Below are 25,992 nucleotides of genomic sequence, written 5' to 3'. Positions count from 1 at the left end.
AATCAATTAGTACAATTTTAGTGAATTAACAATTAATTAACTAAAACCCGTCTCATAAAATTTATTATTCAATTATCGCATAGTTAAATAATAACTGCCGTGCCTCGAGTTCGCAACTCGAAATCTCTCTAAAAGAATCGACTTACCTTTTAGTCAATAAATCAAGGGACTAAATAAATTGTATCTCATACAATTAATTAGTTGCCAATTGGGGTTTGTTCCTTTAGGTGTGACCGAAAGGGGTCAGTTGATCACCATCGTCTCACGACAATAACGTCAAACTCTAGTCAGCCAACCGTTATCGATTTATGTTAATCAACTGACGAGGATCATAAAATAAATATTCTTATGATATTCCTTTAATGAGATTTATGATGTAAACGCACTATTGTGGAGGAAACTAACTCCAACATTAATCTCCCTTACCACTTTGCAACTCACTTGACCAAACAATGTCGCAAAACCACTAGTTCTATTGTCTTGGGTGGGTTGGAACAAAAAATGCTCATAATTTAAGCTATGCCGATTCAACAATGAAACCACACACTTGGAACCTTTGCTTTCCTTAAGGGAGGCGGGTGATGGACTTGATTATACATATTTTCTATCTTTGAATTGGTTTAGAAACTCTCATCTGCATATGATTTGGAAAATTGGTAAAATTGACTCAATTAGTCTACCTGATGAGGTTTCCGAACTAAAAGCACTAGTTCACACTAAACCCCGTCGTGCCGGTGCCCCCTTTGAACCGGTTACCTATCACTTGCCTCTAACAGAAGAGACACCCTCCACTATTGAGTGACTTGAGAGAGGTCAATCCTGTCAAGCTCGCCATTCTACCTCTAGCATTGACATGATGGATATGATGAGAGACCTTAGCCTTAATGTGAATGACATTCTTGATGACCAAAGACTTGCCTTATACCCCATTTATGATCACTTTGTTAGGCGAGGGGTTATCCAACCTGAGGGCCCTCACCCATCATTCTACAACTATCCCTCGGGTGGGTTCCCTTCTTCTTCTTCTGGTTATAATGCAGGTACTTATGGTCCCGGTGCGGATTATTGTGGTTCGGATTATGGAGTGGAAGCTTTTAATGGTAGCTATGGAGGATATGGTGGTTATGGAGGCTATGGTAGCTATGGAGGAGGACTAGGTAGTGGAAGAAATATTGGTGAGTATGTGACTCCTTTCCAAAGTGGTGAACCAAGTTGTAGTGGTCACCAAGATGGTGCATCGGGATCCAGTGGAGGTCAAGCACCAAAAGGTAGGAAGGGCTTTAATTTTTGGCCCTTTTCTTGAATTGATGATGATTGGAAGAGTCCCCCGTATACATACTAGCTTGGGGGAGCCTAGCTAGTCTAGTAAGTACGCTTTCCTATGCATTTTAGTTTTATTTCCCACAACCCATTAGATATAACAACTTGTATTACTTGTTTATGTGCTTTGATCCGTTTTTATGGTTCGATTGGATGCTTTAAATGTTGGCACATTGAGGACAATGTTGTGTTTAGGGGGGGAGGGGGGGGGGGGGGGGGGAGAGGGAGATTGCATTTGCATTTTAGTGTATCTTGCATAGTAAAAAATCTGAAAATTTGAGAAAATTGTGTTGCTTTTTGCATTGCTTCTTATGCTTCATTTAGCTTACTTTTGTCATTAAAAATGTGTTTATGCCCTCTTGCTTATCCTAATAATAGCTTATTAGCTAATGATTCTTTATTATTTGATGGGATAATTGCTTCATGGGAATGTCTTTACATAGTAGGTGGATGATGAAAATTGAGCCAATTAGGCTTGATATTGACTTTGGCAAGCCAAAAAATGGTAAGGTAGAGCCTCCTTGGACCGGTACATGTTTTTCCGGTCTCACTTAGGTGAGTGTAGGTCTCCTTATGGTGTGTGTTATATCAAAAATGCACAAGTATGGTTTTTATTTCCTCTTTTATGAGCATTATTTTCATAATATGCTTACATTTCAAGCCCTTCACATTGACATTGTTGCCCATTTCTAGCCCCTTCTTACACATATTTATATTTATCTAGCTACATTCTATACTTTCCTACCTTGTTAAGCTAGTAGCTATGTCATTGGTGTTAGGGTGCTCATTTGGGATATGCTTAATTTTTAGTCTTTGTGAGTTTGGTTATGCCGGAATTGCTATTTTCCGGAATTGATTTATGAAACAAAGAAGTGAAAAAGAAAGTTGCAAAAAAAAGAGTGAAAAAAAAATGATGAAAGAAAGAAAGAAAAAATGATTTGAAAGAGAATGGAAGAATGAAAAAAAAAAGCATGATTTGAATTGAAAAAAAGAAGAAGATGGATTAAGAAACTCTCATGTTTTATTCATTGAATATTTGGAGAGTATTCTTGTGATTTGTATTGAAATATTGGGTTTACTTTTGGGATTGAGCATCCTTACATTTGGTTGTTGCTAGCTTGAGTTAGCTCCACATACCATAATTCATATGTCCCCCTTTCTTACCCATTACATATTGCCTTCTTCTTACCCATTGGCTTCTTTTATATGCTTGCATTTTGATTGTTTTTGGCTTGTGATTTGAAATGAGTACCATATTAGATTGCGGGCACACTCTCATGAGTCGAGGATAGGTGAGTGCTACTCACATAAAAATTCTTTCACATATAATGAGTATTGAGTGAATCGTGAGAGTCCAAAGTCAAAAAGAGCATGCAACGGCCAAAAAAGTTCATTTGAAGTCATTCATGCTACGCCGCCACGTAAATCTCATCCTTGTTTTTGCATTATCCTTATGCCCATGTTGTTTCGGGTTTTGAATCATGATGCTTATAGCTTGTTTTGGAAGTATGCAATTGATGGGATATGTTTGCTTGCTTGAGGGTAAGCAAGGGTTTAGCTTGGGAGAGTTTGATGTGTCCATTCTATATATGATTTTACCCCTTATTTTAGCTCGGTTTTGATTAAAGATCACACTTTTATTAGTGTATTTGTGAGCTAATTCCGTGTTCTAGTGTCTTTGCTTGTTTTTAGTGTATTTTGTAGGAAATGAAGCATTTGTAGCTTTTTCCTGCCAAAAGAGAAAGCACTAAAGTTCACTAGGCTAAATTTAACAAGACATGCAAATGGAAGGGCGTTTTGAGCAAAAAAATCCCGAGCATGAAGAAATGAGCATGGGTTGATACAAGTAAAGAAATGAAAAGAAGCCCAAAATTTTATCAACATACAATGTGTCAGGATAGTGATAGAGAGAGAAATGAGAGGATTTTTCAAAAAATAGCAATATCTGCATAAAATTCCGTAACCTAACTTTCAACAATGACGGCGCTCAAACCTTCATCATCTTCAATCATAAAAAGTCAAAAAAATTGCAATAAAAAGCGTCTTAATTCTTTGGATTTCTCAGTTCTAGGATCTTCTTCAGTAGTTAAACTTGCTTCAAATCCAGTTGAAATTGAACCGTTGGACCTTGATGACCTTATCGCTGATGAAGAAACTGTTGGAATATGTGTCCTCCGACAATGATGCGATCACAACTTTTGATCATGAGGATCACATGTTTAAGTCTCATTATAAAGAATACAATTGGGAAGTAATATTTTACTGTCAACTGGTCCACACATATCGGTAATGATTGGCTGACTAGAGTTTGACATTACTGTCGTGCGATGGTGGTGATCAGTTGATCCCCTAGGTCATACCTAAAGGGCAACACTCTTAATTGATCATTTAATTGATCGTATAACGTTACGAGTCAATTAAATTATTTAAAATTGACGGATGATTTTGGAAGTAATATTTACGTGTCTCATTGAAATTTGATTAAATGAGATACGGTCTGAGTAATCGAATTGTTTCATTACTCAGATGAAATTATTGTTTAAAGAAACAATTGAAATTGAATGAATTATTATAAATACAAATTATTGTGATTTATAATTTGTAAAATATTTTGGTACAAGTAATTATGAATTACAAAGTCGATTTTTGTATATGACGTATTTTTATTAGTACGTTGATTTTTAATATGTTAAAAATGCATAACAAATTTATGTAACATATGACATGTGACATAAAACAAATTGACATTTTGACAAAGATAATATGGAGTCCATATTATCTAAGTGTACCGAAATTAAGGGTGGATTTAGGATAATATTGTGTTTATTATTTGAGTGGTAAACATAATGATTACCCTAATTGTCTAGCCATGCACACCTAGTTGTCATTGTGAAAACCAACTCTTGCATGCATTGGCTCCCTCTAATCCCCCTTCCACCCGGTTTTTTGAGAGGAAAAACCACTTTGGTTTTTCCTCTTATTTTACCTAATATACACAAAATGTAGTGGTTGTAGAATTCATTCATTCATCAAAATATTTTAGAGAGATAAAAAAACATTTCTCCTTCCTTCCGCACCTTCTCCTAACCACTTTTAGGAGATAAAAACCAAATATTTTTGGGTCAATTTTTCTACAAAATTAATATTGTACTAGTATTCATAATATTAATTTTATTAAGAGTGTGCTTTGGGTATTAAACTTTGGGAGAGATCCTATACTTGGATCTTTGTTCATCCATTGAGGAAAGCACAAGAACAAGAGAGAAGGAGATCTCTCTTGTGCCCTAATAAACCAATATTCCAATGTAAGATAAAGATTTCTTCTTTATATTGTTTAATAGTTTGCATGCATAAGATCACCAATTAATTTTATGACAAATTAGCTTAAAACATATATGAATATGTTAGTATATAGATCTATTTTTTCCTTCAATCGGTATCAAGAGCCATGGTTGTTTGCATGCAAATCATTTAAAAGTTTTTCCGAGTTATACGATTAACATATAAAACTTGTTAAATTTGTGTTATTATGATATATCACGAAAATCATTATGCATGTTAAAATTTCTGGTCCTAAAATGTTTTTAGGATATTTTGGTTAATTTATGGATTTTTATTTTTCATATTATATAATAATGGCATTAAAAATATGATTTTATGAATAAAATGTCATTTTCGGGCTAAAATTAGCTAAGCTTCGAATTTTGCAGTGATTTTTGGATATGTTGTCACATATATTATTTTGAGATGAACTGTAAATTTTCATAATTTTTGGACTTCTTATGCTCGAAAAATGGATTTTTCATTATTAAAATCGGATTTAAGTGAAAAATAGGTTAATATGAGATAAATTTCGAATCTGGTCATAGAAATTTAGTATGTTGTCACATGCAATTTTACAAGATGTTTGTAAAATAATAGGCTATATTGAAGTCTTTATGCATGATTTATGAGTTTTTGAAGAAAAATAGCATAAATAGTGACTTAATTAGTAAAATATTAATAAAACATAGTCCATGACTAAGGAAAAACATCACATGTTGCATTTTATTATCCTTTTCAGATCTAAAATTGAAAAGTTGATGAATATAATTTTTCTTATGTTTTTATGATTATTTTGTTAAAACCGATAAACCGCAACATTGTTTTTCCGGATAAATTTCGAAATTTTTAACCTAAGTTTTTGAACATTATGAGTGTCATGGTATTTTTCTAGAATGTTCATGAGTTTAAATTTTGAATTTTGAATTTATTTGAAGTTTATAGCTTATTTTTATAATTTTAGGTCCATTAATGAACAAATTTTAGAAATATGAGTTAATTATGGTCAAATAATTAGTGAAGACTAAATTTTGAGTCCTAAGAGGTTAGGGTAATTAACTTATGCATAAATATGAATTTATGTAATTTTTGTGATTATAAAATGTTGAATCACGCAAACAAGAAAAAAACCGAGTAATATACGATATTGGCTATTTAAAGGCGATTTAGCATAAAATTGGGCATGTTCATACATATTATAATGCTGCATTTTCTTTATGATTGTCATAATTTTATTTATGTAATTTTGAATTATGTAATTTTTACTTAGTATGGCCTTAGTTTTTTAATTGGTATTACCCGAAATGTATGGGAATATCGATTCGGTTGTACTTTATTGTGATCTCGTATCACCGTTTTGTAATTTAATAGATTTATTTTATTTTAGTTACAAATGTATAATAGGAAATTATGTTATTTGTTATGTAATTTTATTTATTTCGGAGTTCCCAAAGACGGATTTCTTCAAGATGGTGATACATAAAGACTGTGTTACCTCGAGATGCGTGCCACAACCGAAGTTCAAAGGACCAATGGAGTTGGTTTCCGAATATGTAATAGTTAAATAGTTTTTCTATTTTAGGAAGGCCATACTAGGATTTATTTTATGTTTCTATTTTATTTATATGTCGCATGCATCGCTAAATCGCCATAACTAAAACATGCATTGTCATTTTATCGAGTTTATCGACCGTGTCAATTAAAATTATCGTAGTTCACCGCTTTAGTTCACTTAAAACGTTATAGATAATAAATTAACATGACCTCTCGCTAAAATAATAAATTGAGACATAGCCTTACCAAATAGTAGAAACCATGAAAACCTATTTCGTGAGGGAGTGCACTCGGCCACACCGGGGTACAAACCTTGTTACGTAGGGGAAGTGGGTGATAATTGTCTATCCACCGAATTCATGTTGATGAGGGTTTTATCGGCCACACCGTGCCCAAGTTAATGTGGGTTTGGATCATGGACACATTTATTCGAAGTTTGGATTGAACTCAACAAAAGTTTTTCGATAAGGGTTTTATTGGCCACACCGTGCCCTTGTTGAATGTGTTTTGGGCTAAAGATAAATGTTAATGTAATATTATCGACCAAGAGTTCTAAAAGTAGAATCGATTAAAGCGTTAATCCACCGAGTTATATTGATAAGGGTTTTATCGGCCACACCGTGCCCAAGTTAATATGAATTTGGGTCTTGGAATCATTTATCTAGTTGGGTAGAGGTCACTAGAAAAATGCATATAACTTGTTTAAATTATAAATTTTTACGAGTATTATTATTAAAACGACATTTGTTTTACTCCTTCTATTTTGTTTTGTAGACCACTTCTTTTCTCATAACAAATGGCAACACCAACCCCTAACGCCACGCCTCTCGCTAATTCATCATGGCTCCGATCCTTCATGGATCGATGTAAACTTGAAAAGAATGGGTCAAATTTCTCCGATTGGGATGCCCAACTCAAATTAGTCGCCCAAGGTGACGACAAGCTTCGTTACCTAACCGAGGCCTCTCCACCCGAACCTAATACTAGGTCGACCGCCGCTACTAGGGAAGCATATGAGGCTTACCATAAGGAGTCCGCCACAATGAAAAACGTGTTGATATTTGCGATGGAAGCGGATCTCCAAAGGAGAGCCTTTAAAATGGGCACCGCTAATGAGATTTACTCCAAGCTTGTGACAATGTTTTCACAAACTCCGCGGATCGTCCAATATGAGGCGGCCGCGGCATTCATTGATCTCGACTTCAAAGAGGGGCAAAAGGTTAGCCCTCATGTGCTCAAACTTATGGAGCTAGTCGAGACCTTGAAGATTCAAAAGGTTGAAATTGTTGGGAAATGTGTCCTCAACAATAGTGCGATCATATGATTTAAATATCATTATTAAATCTCATTTTAAAGAATACAATTGGGAAGTATTTTTACTGTCAACTGGTCAACATATATCGGTAATGATTGGCTGACTAGAGTTTGACATTACTGTCATGTGACGGTGGTGATCAGTTGACCCCCTAGGTCATACCTATAGGGCAATACTCTTAATTGATCATTTAATTAATCGTATAATGTTACGAGTTAATTAAATTACTTGAAAAATTGACGGACGATTTTGGAAGTAAAATTTACGTATCAAATTGAAATGTGATTAAATGAGATACGGTCTGAGTAATCGAATTGTATTATTACTCGGATGAAATTATTGTTTAAAGAAACGATTGGATTTGAATGAATCATTATAAATGCGATTTATAAATTGGTAAAATTTTGGTACAAGTACTTATGATATTACTAAGTCGATTTTTTGTATGTGACGTATTTTTGATAATACGTTGATTTTTAATATGTTAAAAATACATAACAAATTTATGTGACATGTAACATGTGACATATTGACAATTGACAAAAATAATATGGAATCCATATTATACATGTGCCGAAAATTTGGAGGAGGATTAGGATTAATATTGTGTTTACAATTAGTGGTAAACATAATGATTAAAATAGGAGAGTAGCCATGCAACCCTATTTACCTTGTGAAGGCAAACTAATGCATGCATTGGGTCTTTTTCTTCCCCTCTCCTCTCCTCTTACACGGTTCACAAAAGAAAAGAAAAAGAGTTTTGTCTTTTATTTTTGAATATACACTACATGCAAGATTGTAGATATTCATTCATTTACTTCAAAATATTTTTAGAAAGAGAAAAACCTCTAAAATCCCTCTCCTCTAACCGGTTTTAGAGAGTAAAAACCAAACAATTTTGGTTCAATTTTTCACTAAGATTAATATTATACTAGCTCAAATAATATTAATTAGATTAAGAGTTAGCTTTGGGTATTAGTCCTAAGGAGAGATCCTACACTTGGATCTTGTTCTTCCATTAAGGAAAGCTCAAGAACAAAAGAAAAGGAGATTTCTTTTGTGCCCATTTGAACCGAAATTTCAATGTAAGGATATGATTTCTTCTCTTTTATTATATTGTTTGCATGCATAAAATCCACATTTAATTTTATGACAAATTAATTTCGACATATATGAGTATGTTAGTATGTATATGAATCTACATTTCCTTCAATCGGTATCAAGAGCCACGGTTGTTTGCATGCAAATTGGTTAAAAGTTTTTCCGAGTTATAAGAATAACAAATAAAACTTGTAAAATTAGTGTTATTATGAGATATCACGAAATTAATCCATGCATGTTAATATTTCTGGTCCTAAAATGTTTTAGGATATTTTGGTTAATTTTTTGGATTTTTATTGTTCATATTTCACTATAATGACATTTAAATGGGATTTTATGAGTAAAAATGTCATTTTTGGTCTAAAATTAGCTATACTTCGAATTTTCAGTTGGTTTTTGGATATGTTGTTACATATATTATTTTGAGATAACCTGTAAATTTTCATAATTTTTGGACTTGTTATGCTCGAAATATGAATTTCTCATTATTAAATTCGGATTTAAGTGAAAAATAGGTTAATATGAGTTAAATTTCGAATCTGGTCATAGAAAATTAATATGTTGTCACATGCAATTTTACAAGATGTGTGTAAAATAATTGGCTATAAAGAAGTCTTTTTGCATGATTTATGAATTTTTCAAGAAAAATAGCATAAATAGTGACATTATTAGTGAAAAATTAATAAAACATAATCTATGACTTAGGAAAAACGTATAATGTTGCATTTTATTATTTTTTTCAGATCTAAAATTGAAAAGTTAGTGAGAATATTTTTTTCCGTGTTTTTATGATTATTTTATTAAAAATCGATAAACCGCAACATTGTTTTTCCGGAAAAATTTCGAAATTTTTAACCTAAAATTTTGAACATTATGAGTGTCATGGAATTTTTCCAGAATTTTCATGAGTTTAAATTTCAAATTTCAAATTTATTTGAAATTTTGTGATTTATTTGAAGTTTAATAGCTTATTTTTGTAATTTTGGACCATTTATGAACAATTTTATAAAATATTGGTTAATTATGGTCAAATTATTAGTGAAGACTAAATTTTGAGTCATAAGAGGTTAGGGTAATTAACGTATGCATAAATATGAGTTTATGTATTTTTGTGATTATAAAATGTTGAAATCACGCAAATCCGTAAAAACCGAGTAATATACGATATTGGCTAATTAAAGGCGATTTAGCATAAAATTGAGCATGTTCATACATATTATAATGCTGCATTTTCTTTATGATTGTCATAATTTTAATTTATGTAATTTTTGAATTATGTAATTTTACTTAGTATGGCCTTAGATTTTAATTGGTATTTCCCGAAATGTATGGGAATATCGATTCGGTTGTAATTTTTATGGTGATCTCGTATCACCGTTTTGTAATTTAATAGATTTATTTTATTTTAGTTACAAATGTATAATAGGAAATTATGTAATTGATTATGTAATTTTATTCATTCCGGAGTACCCAAAGACGGATTTCTTCAAGAATGGCGATACATAAAGACGGTGTTACCTCGAGATGCGTGCCACAACCGAAGTTCAAGGGACCAATGGAGTTGGTTTCCGAATATGTAATAGTTAAATAAGTTTTTCTATTTTAGGAAAGGCCATACTAGGATTTATTTATCTTTATGCTTGCATTTTATTTTATGTCACATGCATTGCTAAATCGCCATAACTAAAATATGCATCCTTATTTTATCGAGTTTATCGACCGTGTCAATTAAAATTATCGTAGTTCACCGCTTTAGTTCACTTAAAACGTGATAGATAATAAATTGACTTGACCTCTCGCTAAAACAATTAATTGAGACATAGCCTTACCAAATAGTAGAAACCATGAAAACCTATTTCGCGAGGGAGTGCACTCGGCTACCCCGGGGTACAAACCTTGTTACGTAGGGGAAGTGGGTGATAAATGTCTAATCCACCAAATTCATGTTGATGAGGGTTTCATCGGCTACCCCGTGCCTAAGTTAATGTGAGTTTGGACAATGGACACATTTATTCGAAATTTGGATTGAACTCAACAAAAGTAATTGATAAGGGTTTCATCGGCTACCCCGTGCCCTTGTTGATGTGTTTTGGGCTATAGATAAATATTAGAGTAATTTTATCGACCAAGAGTTCTAAAAGTAGAATCGATTAAAAGGTTAATCCACCGAGTTATATTGATGAGGGTTTCATCGGCTACCCCGTGCCTAAGTTGATATGAATTTGGGTCTTGGAATCATTTATTATAGTTGGGTAGAGGTCACTATATAAATGTTCATATCTTGCTAATTTACAAGTATGATTTAAAAAGACAAATGTTAATATTTCCTTTTCCTCCATATTTGTAGTTTTTTACAATGAATCCATCAAATGCTACCGCACCTATAACCATTGAGTCATATCACAATGTTCTTGACGACGTTTGCTCCAACAACAAATTCGATACAACTAGAGAACTTCATTTTGGGATAGGTTCGGATGGAAACCTCAACTTCATCACTTCTTCTAAACCACCCACAACTACTAGACCTCGTGTGAGTCCGTCTCAGGAAGACTACCTCATACAATCTATAGGGTCTTTGTCTCTGGAAGATAAAGATGCCAAAGCTAGTGGGAGCTCTAGCAATCAAGTTCTTGCTTCAAAGGGCAAGAGGTTCAAGAAGAAAGGAAAGAAAATCAAAAACTTCAAGCAAGTTAATGATGAGTGCCATTATTGCTATGGCATGGGACATTGGCTTAGGAATTGTCCCATGTATTTGCGAAATATAAGGGAAGGACTCATTGCTCCAAAAGGTACAATTCCTAAAGAAATTTATGTTATTGATATAAATTATACTTCCACTACGACATGGGTACTAGATACCGGTTGTGGTTCTCACCTTTGTAATCATTTACAGGGTTTAAGAGATGTGGAGAGGCTTAGCAAGGGAGATGTGGATCTACGCCTTGGAAATGGAGCTCGGGTAGCGGCCGAATCCAAGGGAACTTATGTTTTAGCTTTGCCAAATGGATTTGAGTTGTATTTGCATAATTGTTTTTATGTACCTACACTCTCTAAAAACATTATTTCAATCGCCATGCTAGACATGGACGGTTTTTGTTTTGTCATTAAGAACAATCGTTGTACTATTTCTAGGAATGATTTGGTTATTGGCCAAGCTTCTTCCATTAATGGCATTTACATTTTAGAGACCTTAAATCCAACGAATGATATTTATAACATTCAATCAAAGAAACTCAAATCAAGTGACCCAAGTGAAGCGTTCATTTGGCATTGTCGATTAGGTCACATAAACGAGAATCGCATCAAAAGATTAATTTCAACTAATGTGATTACACCATTTGATTATCAATCATTTGGTACATGCGAATATTGCCTACTTGGCAAAATGACTCGTAATCCTTTTAGTGGTAAAGGGACACGAGCTAGTGAGCTATTGGGACTCATACACACCGATGTATGCGGACCAATGAGTATCACCGCTCGTGGTAATTATGACTACTTTATAACCTTCACCGATGACTTGAGTAGATATGGGTATATCTATTTAATGAAACACAAGAGTGAAGCATTTGAGAAATTCAAGGAATTCCAAAACGAAGTAGAGAACCAATTGAACAAAAGGATTAAGGCACTACGATCCGATCGTGGTGGTGAATACCTTAGTCATGAATTTGATTCACACTTGAAAGGTTGTGGTATTATATCACAACTTCTCCCCCAGAACGCCACAACTGAATGGTGTTGCCGAAGGAGAAATCGAACCCTACTTGATATGGTTCGATCCATGATGAGTCAAACCGAGTTACCGAACTCGTTTTGGGGATTTGCAATCCAAACGCAATTCTATCTTTAAATAATAGTCCCACTAAAGCCACCGAAAAGACTCCATTTGAGACATGGAAAGGAAGAGTTCCTAATCTATCCTATATGAAAATTTGGGGATGTGATGCTTACGTCAAGGCTAAACCCGACAATAAGCTTGCCCCAAGATCCGAAAAATGCATCTTTGTAGGTTATCCTTTGACCTCTCGAGGTTACTACTTCTACAAACCTCAAGATAACAAAGTGTTTGTGTCTTCCGAGGCTGTCTTCTTAGAAAGCCAGTTTATTTCTAAGAGACAGAATGGGAGAAATTTTGAACTTGATGAAGTTCAAGAGCCACAAACCGAGGTAGAGACGCAAGAAGATGTTCCTTCGTCGTCTAACGCGGTTGTACCTCCTCCACTAAGAAGGACGGGTCGAGTAATTCGCCATCCCGATCGATATGTGGGACTTATCGAGGAAGATGGAACACTCGATGTGTTGCTTATAGAAAGTGACGAGCCCGCCACCTACAAGGCCGCAATCTCTAGTCCAAATTTGTCCTTATGGCATGAAGCCATGAAGTCCGAAATGGATTCTATGCATGAAAACCAAGTTTGGGACTTGGTAGATTTGCCTAAAGGGGCAAGACCCCTCCAATGCAAATGGATATTCAAGATCAAAAATGGCATAGAAGGACATGACGATGTCTATAAGGCTAGGCTAGTGGCAAAGGGATTTACCCAAGTCCAAGGTCTCCATTATGATGAGACCTTCGCCCCCGTAGCCATGCTAAGATCCATACGGATTTTGTTAGCGATCGCCGCATTTTATGATTATGAAATATGGCAAATGGATGTCAAAACCGCTTTTCTAAATGGGCATTTAGAAGAGGAGGTGTACATGATACAACCCGAAGGTTTTGTTGATTCTAAAAATCCTAACAAAGTGTGCAAGCTTAAGAGATCCATTTATGGTCTTAAGCAAGCATCTAAAAGTTGGAATCATCGATTCAATCAAGTTATAAAGGAAAATGGTTTCACTCGAAATATTGAGGAACCATGTTTATACATGAAATTTAGTGGGAGCAATGTTGTGTTCCTAATTTTGTATGTCGATGACATACTACTCATTGGAAATGATATTCCAATGTTGTCTTCTGTTAAGAAGTGGTTAGGTAACCACTTCCAAATTAAGGATTTAGGAGAGGCACAACGCATATTAGGTATCCGGATCTATAGAGATAGATCCAAGAGGATATTGGCACTAAGTCAAGAGTCTTATGTCGATAAGATTCTACGACGGTTCAGCATGGACAAATCCAAAAGGGGTTTGGTACCTATGGTAACCGGGACGATATTGAGCAAGACTCAATGTCCCTCCGAACCCCATGATGTTGAACGCATGAAGTTGATCCCTTATGCTTCCGCTGTTGGATCAATCATGTATGCCATGATATGCACACGCCCTGATGTCTCGTATGCCTTGAGCATGACGAGTAGATATCAAGGAAATCCAGGTGAGAGTCACTGGATTACTGTCAAGAACATCCTTAAGTACTTGAGAAGAACTAAGGATTCTATCCTTGTGTTTGGAGGAGACACTAAATTGCGTGTTAATGGATACACGGACTCAAGTTTTCAAACAGATAGAGATGACATGAAATCACAAGCTGGTTTTGTTTTCATGCTCAATGGTGGTGCCGTAAGCTGGAGAAGCTTCAAGGAAGTCAGAATCGCGGATTCGACAACGGAGGTGAGTACATAGCAAGCATCGAAGCTCGCCAAGGAAGCTATGTGGATCAAGCAATTCACGGAAGGTCTAAAAGTAGTACCTACTGCCAATGATCCCATCACTCTCTATTGTGATAATAGTGGGACGATCTTCCAAGCTAAGGAGCCAAAGTCTAGTAATAGATCTAGACATGTACTTAGAAAGTATCTTGTAATAAGAGATTTCATTGAAAGAAAGGAAATTGCGATTTGTAAGGTTGGGACGGATGACAACATAGCCGATCCGCTCACCAAGCCTTTATCGCAGGCTAAGCATGATGGGCATGTTACGTCCATGGGACTTAAACGTGTACCAAGTTTTTGTTAGATTTTGAAATGAAATAAAAGTGTTGTTTTTGTTCATGTTCATAATCACATTTGTCTTTTATCTTTAATTTATACTTTGTTACATCCAAACGGGTTGTAGAGACAATTGAACCCCGTTAAAGTGAACACGGATTAACATAGTATTTGCCCATGGTCGCTTGTATGAGGTGACGTCTCGAAGTGACTAGAGTGTGAGGCGATTGATGGCAAGTTCAAGTGCCATAGAGTCATATGAGATGACTAGTCGATCACATAGGCAGACTGTTAGGAATATTTTGTCGGGCCTTATGACCGCTTATAGAGTTCTGGCAAATTTATATAGCCTGGTCGTGGCGAGAGCTACTATAGTATTCGAATGAGTCGATTCTTTTGACTAAAGACTATTCGCCTAAGATGGCACAGTTTCAGATTAACTTTGATTTGTGTTACTACGACCTTCGTAAATGGGGTCAAATGGGCACATTTTGGGTTATGATGGCTGTGGCTAGTCGAAGGGAATGAGTGCGAAAGGAATTGTCCACCCCTAGTCAGGGTTATAACAATATCTCAGGGCCACTCGAGGAGTAATGAACTGGAAATGCGTGGCCACGCTCGGAAAGTATCTATGATAGATAAGTCCGGTCAATCAGTTATTCTCCAGATCGAGGAAACCACTCTCGATATGATCACTTGCAAGTACGACCTGAAAGACACCTTGCATTGAGTGGGAGATAGTAATAGGACAAGAGAATTGGTGACGCACACTTGTCGAGGACAAGTGGGAGATTGTTGGGAAATGTGTCCTCAACAATAGTGCGATCATATGATTTAAATATCATTATTAAATCTCATTTTAAAGAATACAATTGGGAAGTATTTTACTTGTCAATGGTCAACATATATCGGTAATGATTGGTGACTAGAGTTTGACATTACGTCGCCGTGTGACGGTGGTGATCGATTGACCCCCTAGGTCATACCTATAGGGCAATACTCTTAATTGATCATTTAATTAATCGTATAATGTTACGAGTTAATTAAATTACTTGAAAAATTGACGGACGATTTTGGAAGTAAAATTTACGTATCAAATTGAAATGTGATTAAATGAGATACGGTCTGAGTAATCGAATTGTATTATTACTCGGATGAAATTATTGTTTAAAGAAACGATTGGATTTGAATGAATCATTATAAATGCGATTTATAAATTGGTAAAATTTTGGTACAAGTAATTATGATATTACTAAGTCGATTTTTTGTATGTGACATATTTTTGATAATACGTTGATTTTTAATATGTTAAAAATACATAACAAATTTATGTGACATGTAACATGTGACATATTGACAATTGACAAAAATAATATGGAATCCATATTATACATGTGCCGAAAATTTGGAGGAGGATTAGGATTAATATTGTGTTTACAATTAGTGGTAAACATAATGATTAAAATAGGAGAGTAGCCATGCAACCCTATTTACCTTGTGAAGGCAAACTAATGCATGCATTGGGTCTTTTTCTTCCCCTCTCCTCTCCTCTTACACGGTTCACAAAAGAAAAGAAAAAGAGTTTTGTCTTTTATTTTTGAATATACACTACATGCAAGATTGTAGATATTCATTCATTTACTTCAAAATATTTTTAGAAAGAGAAAAACCTCTAAAATCCCTCTCCTCTAACCGGTTTTAGAGAGTAAAAACCAAACAATTTTGGTTCAATTTTTCACTAAGATTAATATTATACTAGCTCAAATAATATTAATTAGATTAAGAGTTAGCTTTAGGTATTATTCCTAAGGAGAGATCCTACACTTGGATATTGTTCTTCCATTAAGGAAAGCTCAAGAACAAAAGAAAAGGAGATTTCTTTTGTGCCCATTTGAACCGAAATTTCAATGTAAGGATATGATTTCTTCTCTTTTATTATATTGTTTGCATGCATAAAATCCACATTTAATTTTATGACAAATTAATTTCGACATATATGAGTATGTTAGTATGTATATGAATCTACATTTCCTTCAGAAATCCCCAAAGAACTCATTGTAGATAGGATTCTACACTCCTTATCAAAAGTCAAAGCGTATGTTCAGTTCCGGGTGAATTTTAACATGCAAGAAAAGGATGTGTCTCTTGAAGAATTGCGCAAGTTACTTGTGTAAGCCGAGAGGGACATGGGGTTAAATGTGAACCCACCAAAGGATGTGCTTAACATAAGCACTAAGAGCAAGGGGAAGTTCAAGAAGAATGGGAGGAAGGGTAAGAAACAAGCTCCCACTTTCACCAAGACTAAGACTAATGAAGCTAGCACTTCAAAAATCAAGAAGGGTCCTCTTGATAAATGCCATTATTGTAATGGTATTGGACATTGGAAAAGAAATTGTTCCAAATACCTTGTTGATATTAAGGCTGGAAAGATCACTCCAGTAGGTAAATGACTATCCTTTCTTTTATGTTTCTAATTCAACTATGGTATTGTGATACAAAGTTGTGATAATGTATCTCCCTTTTTATTGTAAATAGGGCCTCCACCAAGCAAAGACAAGGGAAAAGAAAAGCAAGCATGAAAAACCATCAAGAAGCTAGGAATAACTTTCATGGAGCTTTGCTTTTTATTGTCTTATTTTATTCATGTTTTGGATTTTAGAACCTTTAAGTTTCCGTGTTCGACATGGAAAGGTATTTTGGATAATTGGTTGTATTTTGGATAATGGTGGCTTGGTTTGCAACCCAAGTCACCCGTTTTATCATTTTATCCTTTGTTCTAAAATTCGTATTTAAATGCTTGCTCTTAGAAACATATGATTATTCACTTAAAGTGATCTAATAGACAAATATAATGACGGGATTCATTATATGTCCACATGCTTAAGGCTTGTGTATGATCATTTACAAAGTGATTTTGAGTCTATGAACTCATTTAAAGGAATGTCAATCACCAAGTACACTTACGAAATCTAAAACTATTAGTCAACCTATGAGATAGTTCTCCTTATACTTCAAATTCATTATTTGTGTCTCATATGCTATCTTTGAATCTATAGTGTATTTATTCTAAAGATAGAGTGGGAGAAAATGAGAATAAAACACACGAGGCAAGATAAATTTGTGTACTTGTGTAAATGAAATCTACGCAAGGTAGAATGATTTGAATGAAGGTATATCTATTTATATAGTATACCCAATAGATGAGATCTATGGTCTCAAGTAAGTTCTATATGACTAAAGAGACCAAGTGAAGTAATCATAAGAGTATGTTCTCAAGATAACTACACGAGGAGACCAAAAGAAAGTTTTGGAACAAGAATGACTAATGTAAAGTCTTAATTGACTAGTTTATGATAAAATTTTGACCAATAGTTTCAAACTTTACTTAAGAGCCTAAATGAATCAAAGTAACATACTAGTAATAAACTAGTTGCAAGGATTGATATACCGATATCTTCAATAGCTAAGTTTTTAACCTCGCAAAAGTCATTACTTAACCAGATTATGAAAATGAATTGGTTAAACCTCCTTCTGAAAGGGATATTTTGAAGGACGTGTATTAGATATTATTTATATTTAAACAATGACATTGCTACGTATCATTATGACATGAACGAATTAGAAATTAAAATCTCTTTCCATAAGGTTAAGATGAGACCTCTTCAAAATAGGAATTTTGAAAGGATATGATGGGAACATATATGGCTTCATCTTAATAACTTTGCAAAGCAACATACATTCCAATTTTGAAATGTTTTTGATTGAGTAATCAATTTCGAAACATGTGGAATTAAGTGGGAGTTTAGAAATTATCATGTGAAGACATGGAATTTAGTGGGAGCTATCATCCTTTGAATGTTTACAACTCATTACTCATTAGGAATGACGGGCTATTATCTTCTTTCACAAAGAAGTATTTGAGTTTTCAATTCTGGATGAATATGGACTATGATGAATCCAATTACATCAAGAAATATTGGATTAGTATTAAGAAATACACATCGTATCAACATACACATAGGTTATTCATGTAAATGAAAATGGAATTGCCATTAGTAGTCATGGTCGTTCATTGAACCTAAGAACGGTTGATCTCATGATCATAAGTAACTAATGTTTCCGCCATTAGAATAATCATGCACATGTCCAATGGTGAATCATATGCATAAGAACATGATGATTCATTGGTAAGCCATAATAGAAACGTCATGAATTCTCGAGTAGAATCCGATGAGCGATTTCGGTGTTTGATAGAATGCTCTGTTATGTGACAAGAGGTTGCACATATTAATGAAAATCCGAGCACATGTAAGGATTTATGAGAATCCTAAGCCTTTCAAGATAAAAGGAGAAATAAAAAGTTTGGAAAGATACTTAGTTGAATAAGAAGTTGCTCAAAACTAATCCTTCCTAATATGCTAGGACTTGTGAGAAGTGCTAGACTAATCATCTTGACAAATTGTTGCAAGACTCTACAAAACATATACCTAGTGCATTGTGTGTGGATGGAGCACTTGATCAGTACAAGTTATATCATTCACCACAAATTCGTTCGTTATGTGATAATCAATAAGGAAGTTCTTTCAAGATAAAGAACCGAAACCAAGGTCGGGAACCTTGATGTGTACTTGGTAAGGTTCATGCTATGAGTGATGACATGAATGTAAAGGATAATACGATTAAGAAGTTTGAACACATGGACACGTAACATGTTAAACTTCTATTGAAATCAACAAGTGTTTACACACTTACGATTTGCATCACAAGGTTGTAATCTTGTATTGACTTCCCGAGTGTGATGTCGACATTTGTCGTTTGAGTTATTATTAACTCACCTTATACTTTGTTACATCCAACGGGTTGTAGAGACAATTGAACCCCGTTTAAGTGAACACGGATTAGCATTGTATTTGCCCATAGTTACTTACATGAGGTGACGTCTCGAAGTGACTAGAGTGTGATGCGATTGATGGCAAGTTCAAGTGCCATAAAGTCATATGAGAATGACTAGTCGATCACATAGGTGGACTGTTAGGAACATTTTGTCTGGCCTTATGACCGCTTATAGAGTTCTGGCAAATTAATATAGCCTGGTCGTGGCGAGAGCTACTATAGTATTCAAATGAGTCGATTCTTTTGACTAAAGACTATTCGCCTAAGATGGCACAGTTTCAGATTAACTTTGATTTATGTTACTACGACCTTCGTAAATGGGGTCAAATGGGCATATTTTGGGTTATGATGTCTGTGGCTAGTTGAAGGGAATGAGTGCGATAGGAATTGTCCACCCCTATTCAGGGTTATAACAATATCTCAGGGCCACTCGAGGAGTAATGAACTTGAAATGCGTGGCCACGCTCGGAATGTATCCATGGTGGATAAATCCGGTCAATCAGTTATTCTCCAGATCGAGGAAACAACTCTCGATATGATCAATTGCAAGTACGACCTGGAAGACACCTTGCATTGAGTGGGAGATAGTAATAGGACAAGAGAATTGGTGACGCACACTTGTCGAGGACAAGTGGGAGATTGTTGGAATATGTGTCCTCCGACAATGATGCGATCACAACTGTTGATCATGATGATCACATGTTTAAGTCTCATTATAAAGAATACAATTGGGAAGTAATATTTTACTGTCAACTGGTCCACACATATCGGTAATGATTGGCTGACTAGAGTTTGACATTACTATCGTGCGACGGTGGTGATCAGTTGATCCTCTAGGTCATACCTAAAGGGCAACACTCTTAATTGATCATTTATTTGATCGTATAACGTTACGAGTCAATTAGATTATTTAAAATTGACGGACGATTTTGGAAGTAATATTTACGTGTCTCATTGAAATTTGATTAAATGAGATACGGTCTGAGTAATCGAATTGTTTCATTACTCAGATGAAATTATTGTTTAAAGAAACAATTGAAATTGAATGAATTATTATAAATACAAATTATTGTTATTTATAATTGGTAAAATATTTTGGTACAAGTAATTATGAATTACTAAGTCGATTTTTGTATATGACGTATTTTTATTAGTACGTTGATTTTTAATATGTTAAAAATGCATAACAAATTTATGTAACATATGACATGTGACATAAGACAAATTGACATTTTGACAAAGATAATATGGAGTCCATATTATCTAAGTGTACCGAAATTAAGGGTGGATTTAGGATAATATTGTGTTTATTATTTGAGTGGTAAACATAATGATTACCCTAATTGTCTAGCCATGCACACCTAGTTGTCATTGTGAAGACCAACTCTTGCATGCATTGGCTCCCTCTAATCCCCCTTCCACCCGGTTTTTTGAGAGGAAAAACCACTTTGGTTTTTCCTCTTATTTTACCTAATATACACAAAATGTAGTGGTTGTAGAATTCATTCATTCATCAAAATATTTTAGAGAGATAAAAAACATTTCTCCTTCCTTCCTCACCTTCTCCTAACCACTTTTAGGAGATAAAAACCAAATATTTTTGGGTCAATTTTTCTACAAAATTAATATTGTACTAGTATATTCATAATATTAATTTTATTAAGAGTGTGCTTTGGGTATTAAACTTTGGGAGAGATCCTATACTTGGATCTTTGTTCATCCATTGAGGAAAGCACAAGAACAAGAGAGAAGGAGATCTCTCTTGTGCCCTAATAAACCAATATTCCAATGTAAGATAAAGATTTCTTCTTTATATTGTTTAATAGTTTGCATGCATAAGATCACCAATTAATTTTATGACAAATTAGCTTAAAACATATATGAATATGTTAGTATATAGATCTATTTTTACCTTCAGAAACAAAGGCATGGGTTGTTCAAGGAAGGAAGAAGGGAACCCCGAAGCTGACGACCATAGTTGAGGAACCTGAAGGTATGTTATAATTCTCTGAATCTGAGGTGCAAAAGGAGTTGTATTTTTGGAAGAATTCAGTGATTTGTTTCATACTTGGTGCTAACCCTCCCTGGGACGTTGTGGAAGAGTTTATTTTCGGAATTTGGGATGAGTATGAAGTTGATAGAATTTCTTTCCTGCTTTCTGGTGTTTTTATTGTTAGATTTAAGAACTCAAAGGATCAGGAAGCTGTCTTACAACATGGTCACTTTTTATTTGAGAATAAGCCATTGATTGTTCGTCCTTGGAATTCTCAGGATCCTTTAACAAAATCTGAGGTTAAGGTAGTCCATGTATGGGTTAGATTGTTGAATCTGCCTTTAAATTTTTGGGGGCAGGGTATTCCTAAAATTTCAGGTTTAATTGGAGACTATGTTAAAAGTGATGAACCAACAGAGGCTAGAACGAGGCTTGGATATGCTAGAGTGTTGATTGATGTACCCTTTGATCAACCACCCCCGAAAGAGGTTAAGTTCCTAGATGAAGCAGGGAAAATGGTTGTTATTAATGTTGAGTTTGAATGGATTACAATCCTTTGTAAAGCTTTTGGTGGCATAGGGCACATTGATAATGCATGTAAAAAACCCAAACCCATCCATAAGCCTAAGCAAAGGGTTGTTCAGAGGTGGCAACCAAAGGTTCCAGTGGCCAAACCCATGCCTAAGGTGCCTGTGGCAAAAGTTCCTTCTCCTAAGGCTCTTGTGCATAGGGCGTCCACTAGTTCAAGGACTGTCACTCATTATGTCTCTACGCCTAGAGTTCCAGGGACCAGTACTGGGAATAGTCAGTTGGCCACACCTGCTAGAGCTATTATCAGATTAAGTAGACAAGAATTATTGGACCAGGGTAGTAATGCTTCTATGTTTGGACAGTATACTTTCATGGATGCTCTCAACAATGCTACCCCTAAAGTTGGTATTAGGACTGGTCATATACCCCCTCCAGGGAGGGGGGGGGGGGAGTCACAATGATAGGCTTTTGGAATGTGAGGGGGTTGAATAGTCCAGCAAAGCAGAAATATATTAAATGGTTCTTACATCATCATCAAGTTGGATTATTTGGCCTTCTTGAGACGAAGGTTAAGCCTTCATCTCTAAATAAAATTAGCTCTAATATTTGTACTGGATGGTGCCTTTCTACTAATTCTTCTTATCATAAAGGTGGAAGGGTATGGTTATTATGGAAGCCTAACCTTTTTAGTCTACAATTTATTGAATATAGTGCTTAGTTCATACATGTTCTTGTGCATGAGCTGGCCACTGGATCTTACTTCTATCTTACAATGGTGTATGCTTTTAATGGTGTGCATGAGAGGAAAGTTTTATGGAGTAGACTTCAGGATATGTGTGGAAAAATTCAGTGTCCCTGGCTCATTTGTGGGGACTTTAATACTGTTTTGGCTCCTTGTGAATTGTTAAGAGGGAATACCACTGAGGAAGAAATGGAGGATTTTCAAAGATGTATTGATTACTGCCATATGGTTGATATGCCAGCTACTGGATCATTGTTCACTTGGAATAACAAACAAGAAGCTGCTACCACGGTATTTAGTAGGCTTGATAGAGCTCTTGTTAATCATGAGTGGCTTGATCAGAGGAAGGAGTTTTATGCCCATTTTCATGTGGAGGGATGTTTTGATCACACTCCATGCCTCATTCAGAGAGTGTGTGATATGGGGCAGAGGAAGGGAAGCTTCAAATACTTCAATATGTGGACTGCTGCTGAACAATTTCTTCCCTGTGTTACTCAGGCTTGGGGGAGCAGAGTTGCTGGCACTCCCATGTTTAGGTTTGTGAGAAAGCTTAAACAACTTAAGCAACCTCTTAAGCAGCTGAATAGAGAGCTCTATGCTGATGTGGAGAACAATGCTATGAGAGCATGAAAGCACTTAGAATTCATTCAGTCTCAACTCAGGTCTGATCCTACTAATCCAGACTTGATTGGGACTGAAATCGCAGCTGCTAAGGATTATCAGGAGCTTCAGAAGGCCTGTGACAGCTTTCTGTTACAGAAATCTAAGGCAACTTGGATTAGTGAAGGGGACAATAACTCTAAAGTTTTTCATAGTTATATGAAGAATAGACAGGCTAGAAACAAAGTACTGAGGATTGGTACTGAGCAGGGGATGTGGCTTACTGATCCTAGGCAAATTCAACAAGCTTTCTTATCCTTTTACCAAACTCTGTTGGGGGAGACACAGATTATGAAAGCTGTTAATGCAAAAGTTGTACAAAGAGGGTCAATTTGCACTGAGGAGCACTGGGCTTGGTTAAGTATGCCTGTAACTAATGATGAAATTAAAGAGGCATTGTTCCAAATCCCTAACCATAAAGCTCCTGGCCTTGATGGGTACTCTAGTGCCTTCTTTAAAGATGCCTGGAGTGTGGTGGGAGAGGAGCTATGTGAGGTGGGGAAGGACTTTTTCATTCATGGAAGATTACTAAAGCAGATTAATCACACCCTGGTCACTCTTGTTCCAAAAGTGGACTTGCCATAGAATGTGACTCAATTTAGACCAATATCCTGTTGTAATGTGATATACAAGATAATTTCTAAGTTACTCTGTTCCAGATTGACCAAGGTTCTCCCTCATATTATCAGCTCTACTCAAGGGGGATTTATTAAAGGACGAAATATTATTGAAAACATTCTGGTTTGCCAGGATGTAATCAGACTCTACAATAGAGCTGTTGTGTTCCCTCGTTGTTTGATCAAGGTTGATCTTAAAAAGGCATATGACTCAGTGAACTGGTTATTTTTGAAGCATATGTTGGAAGCACTTTGTTTCCCTGATCATTTCAAGCACCTTATTATGGAGTGTGTCTCCACTGCTTCTTACTCTTTGGTGTTAAATGGTGAGACATTTGGACATTTCCATGGGAAGAAGGGGCTAAGGCAGGGGGACCCTTTGTCCCCTCTTTTGTTCACTATTGCTATGGAGTACCTTACTAGGGTACTTAACTTCACCACTAAAGTAATGGATTTTAGATATCATTCCCTCTGTGGGAAACTGAAGCTGCATCATCTAATATTTGCAGATGATTTACTTATGTTTTCCAGAGGGGATCAACAGTCTGTGATGCTACTCTTAAGGTCCTTTGCTTCTTTTTCTGCTGCATCAGGCCTGGAAATGAATAAGAGTAAATCAAATATTTACTTTAATGGGAATCCTAAAGGGGTGAAGGATCAAATCATTGCTAAATCTGGTTGTGTTGAAGGACAGCTTCCCTTCAAGTATCTTGGTGTTCCTATAACTGCAGGCAAGCTGGGGAAGAAGGAGTGTCAGGTGTTAGTGGAGGAAATTGTTGAGAGGATCAGAATGTTTGGAGCTAGGAAATGTTCATATGCAGGAAGATTAATATTGGTTCAGTCTGTCCTAACTTCACTTTACTCCTACTGGGCAAATATTTTCTTACTTCCTAAAGGGGTGCTGCAAAAAAATTGATAGTATTTGTCATAACTACTTGTGGGATGGGACGAGTACTTATGTTAGAGTGCCTCTGGTTGGCTAGGATCAGATCTGTACCCCAAAAGTTGAAGGTGGCTTGGGTATTAGGAACAGTTTTCATTGGAATTTAGCCACCATAGGTAAATTGGTTTGGTGGATTTATAGCAAGACTGACAGTCCTTGGGTGAAGTTGGTGCACCAGCTATACTTAAAAGGGAGTCCCTGGTCTACCTATCTTCCTAAATCCCATTTAAGTGGTAATTGGAAGGCAATTTGTAGGACTAGGGATACTCTCTCTAAGGGTTACATCAATGGAACTTCTCTTGCTGACCCTTATGGATATAATGTTCATTCTGGTTATCAATGGATTCGTCATAAAGAACCTAAAGTAGGTTGGGCTAAGCTAGTTTGGAGTAACTGGGCTATACCTAAGCACTGTTTCCTAAACTGGCTGCTCATGAGGAATGCTCTTAATACTAAAGATCGATTGTACAAGATTGGCATCGCCCGGATGAGCTCGATGTATTTGTGGTGCTTGATAAGGAAACAGTCATTCATATGTTCCAAAGCATTGTAAGTATGTTCTTTGAAGTTCGAACTCCCCCGCACACTGGCTGAATATTCCAATTCCTCGTGGGAATGGGCTCATCTGGCTAGGAAGGAGGAAGTGGTCGCCTGTTATGAAGTCTATCTGTGTAGCTGTATTCATGTGTGTCTACTATGCAGTTTGGCAACAACGAAATGCTGCAAGGATTGAAGGAGTTATTTTGAGACCTACAATTCTGTTCTCTCAATGTAAAGCTCGATGAAAATCGATTATTAGGCGATTGGGTAGGGCAAAAAGATTAGTGATAGAGAATGGATTAAACACCTCTTGATGTAATATGGTTTAACTTATGATGTAACTTCTAACATTGGTTTGTGCTTAATGAGAAGACTTACATTTCACCAAAAAAAAAGAAAAGAAACCTAAAACAAAGTCCAAAAGACCAAGTCAAACTTGCAAACTTAGGATGCCAAATGATGTTCTAACTCGGGTTATTAACAAGCTTAATGACAGAGCATAGGATACCTTGTGCTTATTAATCGAGGAATTAAGGCCATAAATCAGAAATCACACGACTCCGATCGGCCTGGCCTGTCCCCGATC

The 25,992-nt window shown here is 35.6% G+C and overlaps 1 protein-coding gene across 1 annotated transcript; it reads left to right on the top strand.

Moving 5' to 3' along the window:
• Positions 1–856: 856 nt before the first annotated feature.
• LOC141648506 (uncharacterized) lies at positions 857–25,599 on the top strand. The gene is made up of 9 exons (XM_074457216.1): positions 857–1,268; positions 21,299–21,373; positions 21,482–21,678; positions 21,733–22,305; positions 22,647–23,182; positions 23,309–23,858; positions 24,057–24,821; positions 24,907–25,415; positions 25,569–25,599. Exons 1-9 carry the CDS (start codon positions 857–859, stop codon positions 25,597–25,599), a joined length of 3,648 nt encoding a protein of 1,215 aa, XP_074313317.1.
• Positions 25,600–25,992: the final 393 nt, after the last annotated feature.

The sequence above is a fragment of the Silene latifolia genome, chromosome 1 (genome assembly GCF_048544455.1).
Source record: "Silene latifolia isolate original U9 population chromosome 1, ASM4854445v1, whole genome shotgun sequence".
Classification (NCBI taxonomy): Eukaryota; Viridiplantae; Streptophyta; class Magnoliopsida; order Caryophyllales; family Caryophyllaceae; genus Silene; species Silene latifolia.
The sequence above is the reverse complement of the archived record's forward strand: the minus strand, read 5'-3'. Positions and strand labels throughout refer to the sequence as shown.

What these genes read in the sequence shown, in the direction of transcription:
- LOC141648506 (XM_074457216.1), top strand. Translation starts at nt 857, where the DNA reads ATGGATATGATGAGAGACCTTAGCCTTAATGTGAATGACATTCTTGAT. An exon ending in CATAGTTGAGGAACCTGAAG is followed by an intron (nt 21,374 to 21,481) that starts GTATGTTATAAT and finishes ACGTTGTGGAAG; the next exon opens with AGTTTATTTTCGGAATTTGG. An exon ending in TTCATATGTTCCAAAGCATT is followed by an intron (nt 25,416 to 25,568) that starts GTAAGTATGTTC and finishes TCTACTATGCAG; the next exon opens with TTTGGCAACAACGAAATGCT.